The 1,552-nt window shown below is 42.9% G+C and overlaps 1 protein-coding gene across 1 annotated transcript; it reads right to left on the reverse strand.

Annotated features, from left to right (window-relative positions):
* Window positions 1-354: 354 nt before the first annotated feature.
* Tsp_13472 (conserved hypothetical protein) lies at window positions 355-950 on the reverse strand. Its single transcript, XM_003366784.1, is given in 3 exon segments — window positions 355-544; window positions 561-824; window positions 895-950. The coding sequence occupies 3 exon segments, from the start codon at window positions 948-950 to the stop codon at window positions 355-357; spliced, it is 510 nt and encodes a 169-aa protein (XP_003366832.1).
* Between the last annotated feature and the right edge of the window lie 602 nt (window positions 951-1,552).

Genomic DNA, 1,552 nt, shown 5'->3' on the forward strand with positions numbered 1-1,552 from the left:
TCTCAGGCATGATATCACTGATTTGGATGTCGTGTTTTTCAGTACTCTGACTTCAAGCCATTAGTAGAAAGCGTCCATGACGATTAGAAAATTCTTGTCGTAAATAGGGTCTGCTAAGTCAACGTGTATGCGAGACCACGGAGATTTTGGAGATTTCCACTTGTGCACAGGCGCGGGTGGTGGCGAAGGTCTCGACTGTTGGCACAGTTCGCATGTTCTTAACAAATTTTCGATTTCACTGTCCATTTTTGGCCACCAAACGTAGCTTCAGGCACTTTCATTCGTACGATGCCTGGATGACCTATGTGCAATTCCTTTTGAATTTTGTGGCGTTCTTGGAGTGGGATGATCAGTCTACTGCCCAATAGCAAACAGCCATTGTGAATTGAGATTTCGTATTGACGCGCCACGTAAGGTTTCAATCGTTCTAGTGATACAGATTTCGGCCATCCCCTCCATGCCCAGCTTGAAACTCTTGTGAGAATCAGTTTTGCAGTTATTTGTACAATATCTTTGCTGTGAAGCGGGGAATTGTCTATGGTCTCTAACAAAAGAATAACTTAGTTGGGTGAGCCGCTTGCTTTGGCTTTGGCAAACGACAAGGTGCATCTGCATTTGCTATTTCTTTGCCGGGTCGGTAGTCCATGGTATAATGGTATGCATTCAGAAGCATTGACCAACATAACATTCTTGTTGACAGAATATGAGGTGTTTCCTTCTTTGGCACGAACAATCCCAACAGTGGTTTGTGATCTGTTACGATAGTGAATTGACGACCATACAGATACTCATGGAATTTCTTTACGCCATCAATAACTGTGCTTCTTTATCAATTTGTGCGTAATTTCTTTTGGTCGTGGATAATGTCCGTGAATAAAGCGCCATTGGAATTACTTGCGTTGATGCCAACTTGTGGCAAAGAACGGCGCCGATACCATGTGGTGATGCATCGCATACTAATACTAACGGCTTTTCTCCATCGTAATGTGTTAGAACCGCATCGGATGACAACAATCTTTTCACATCTCTGAAAGATTTTTCGTGCTTGCTGGTCCATGTCCACCTCGCATTTTTGTTAAGCAGACGATGTAGCGGTTATGCAACAGTAGCCTTGTCCTTGAGAATGGTAAAAGTTGAGAATTCCCAAGAAGGCTTGCAGTTGTTGTTTATTTTTTGGAGTCGGAGGGTCTTGAATTGCTTGCACCTTTGCTTTAGCGAAATGGATTATTGTTGCGTCAATTTCAATGCCCAAAAATTCAACGCGCGGAAGACAGAATTTACACTTATCTGATTTAAGCTGCAGTCCAGGTTTTGCGAAGCGGTGAAAGACGGTTTCCAGATGATCTGCTAGCTCTTACTCAACACTCGCTGCAGTGCGGATGTCGTCAAAGTATGGCAACACTACTTGAATGCCAGCGGCAGTTTTATCAATGACATTTTGAAATGGGATGGTCAATTCCGGGACAAATTTTCACGGTCTAATTTTACTGGTCGTTGAACTCGCTATTTCTTTGGACCTTCAATTCGTCGTCTTATTAGTTTTCCTTATCTA

Source organism: Trichinella spiralis (assembly GCF_000181795.1).
Source record: "Trichinella spiralis strain ISS 195 chromosome Unknown Scfld5410, whole genome shotgun sequence".
NCBI classification, from domain to species: Eukaryota; Metazoa; Nematoda; class Enoplea; order Trichinellida; family Trichinellidae; genus Trichinella; species Trichinella spiralis.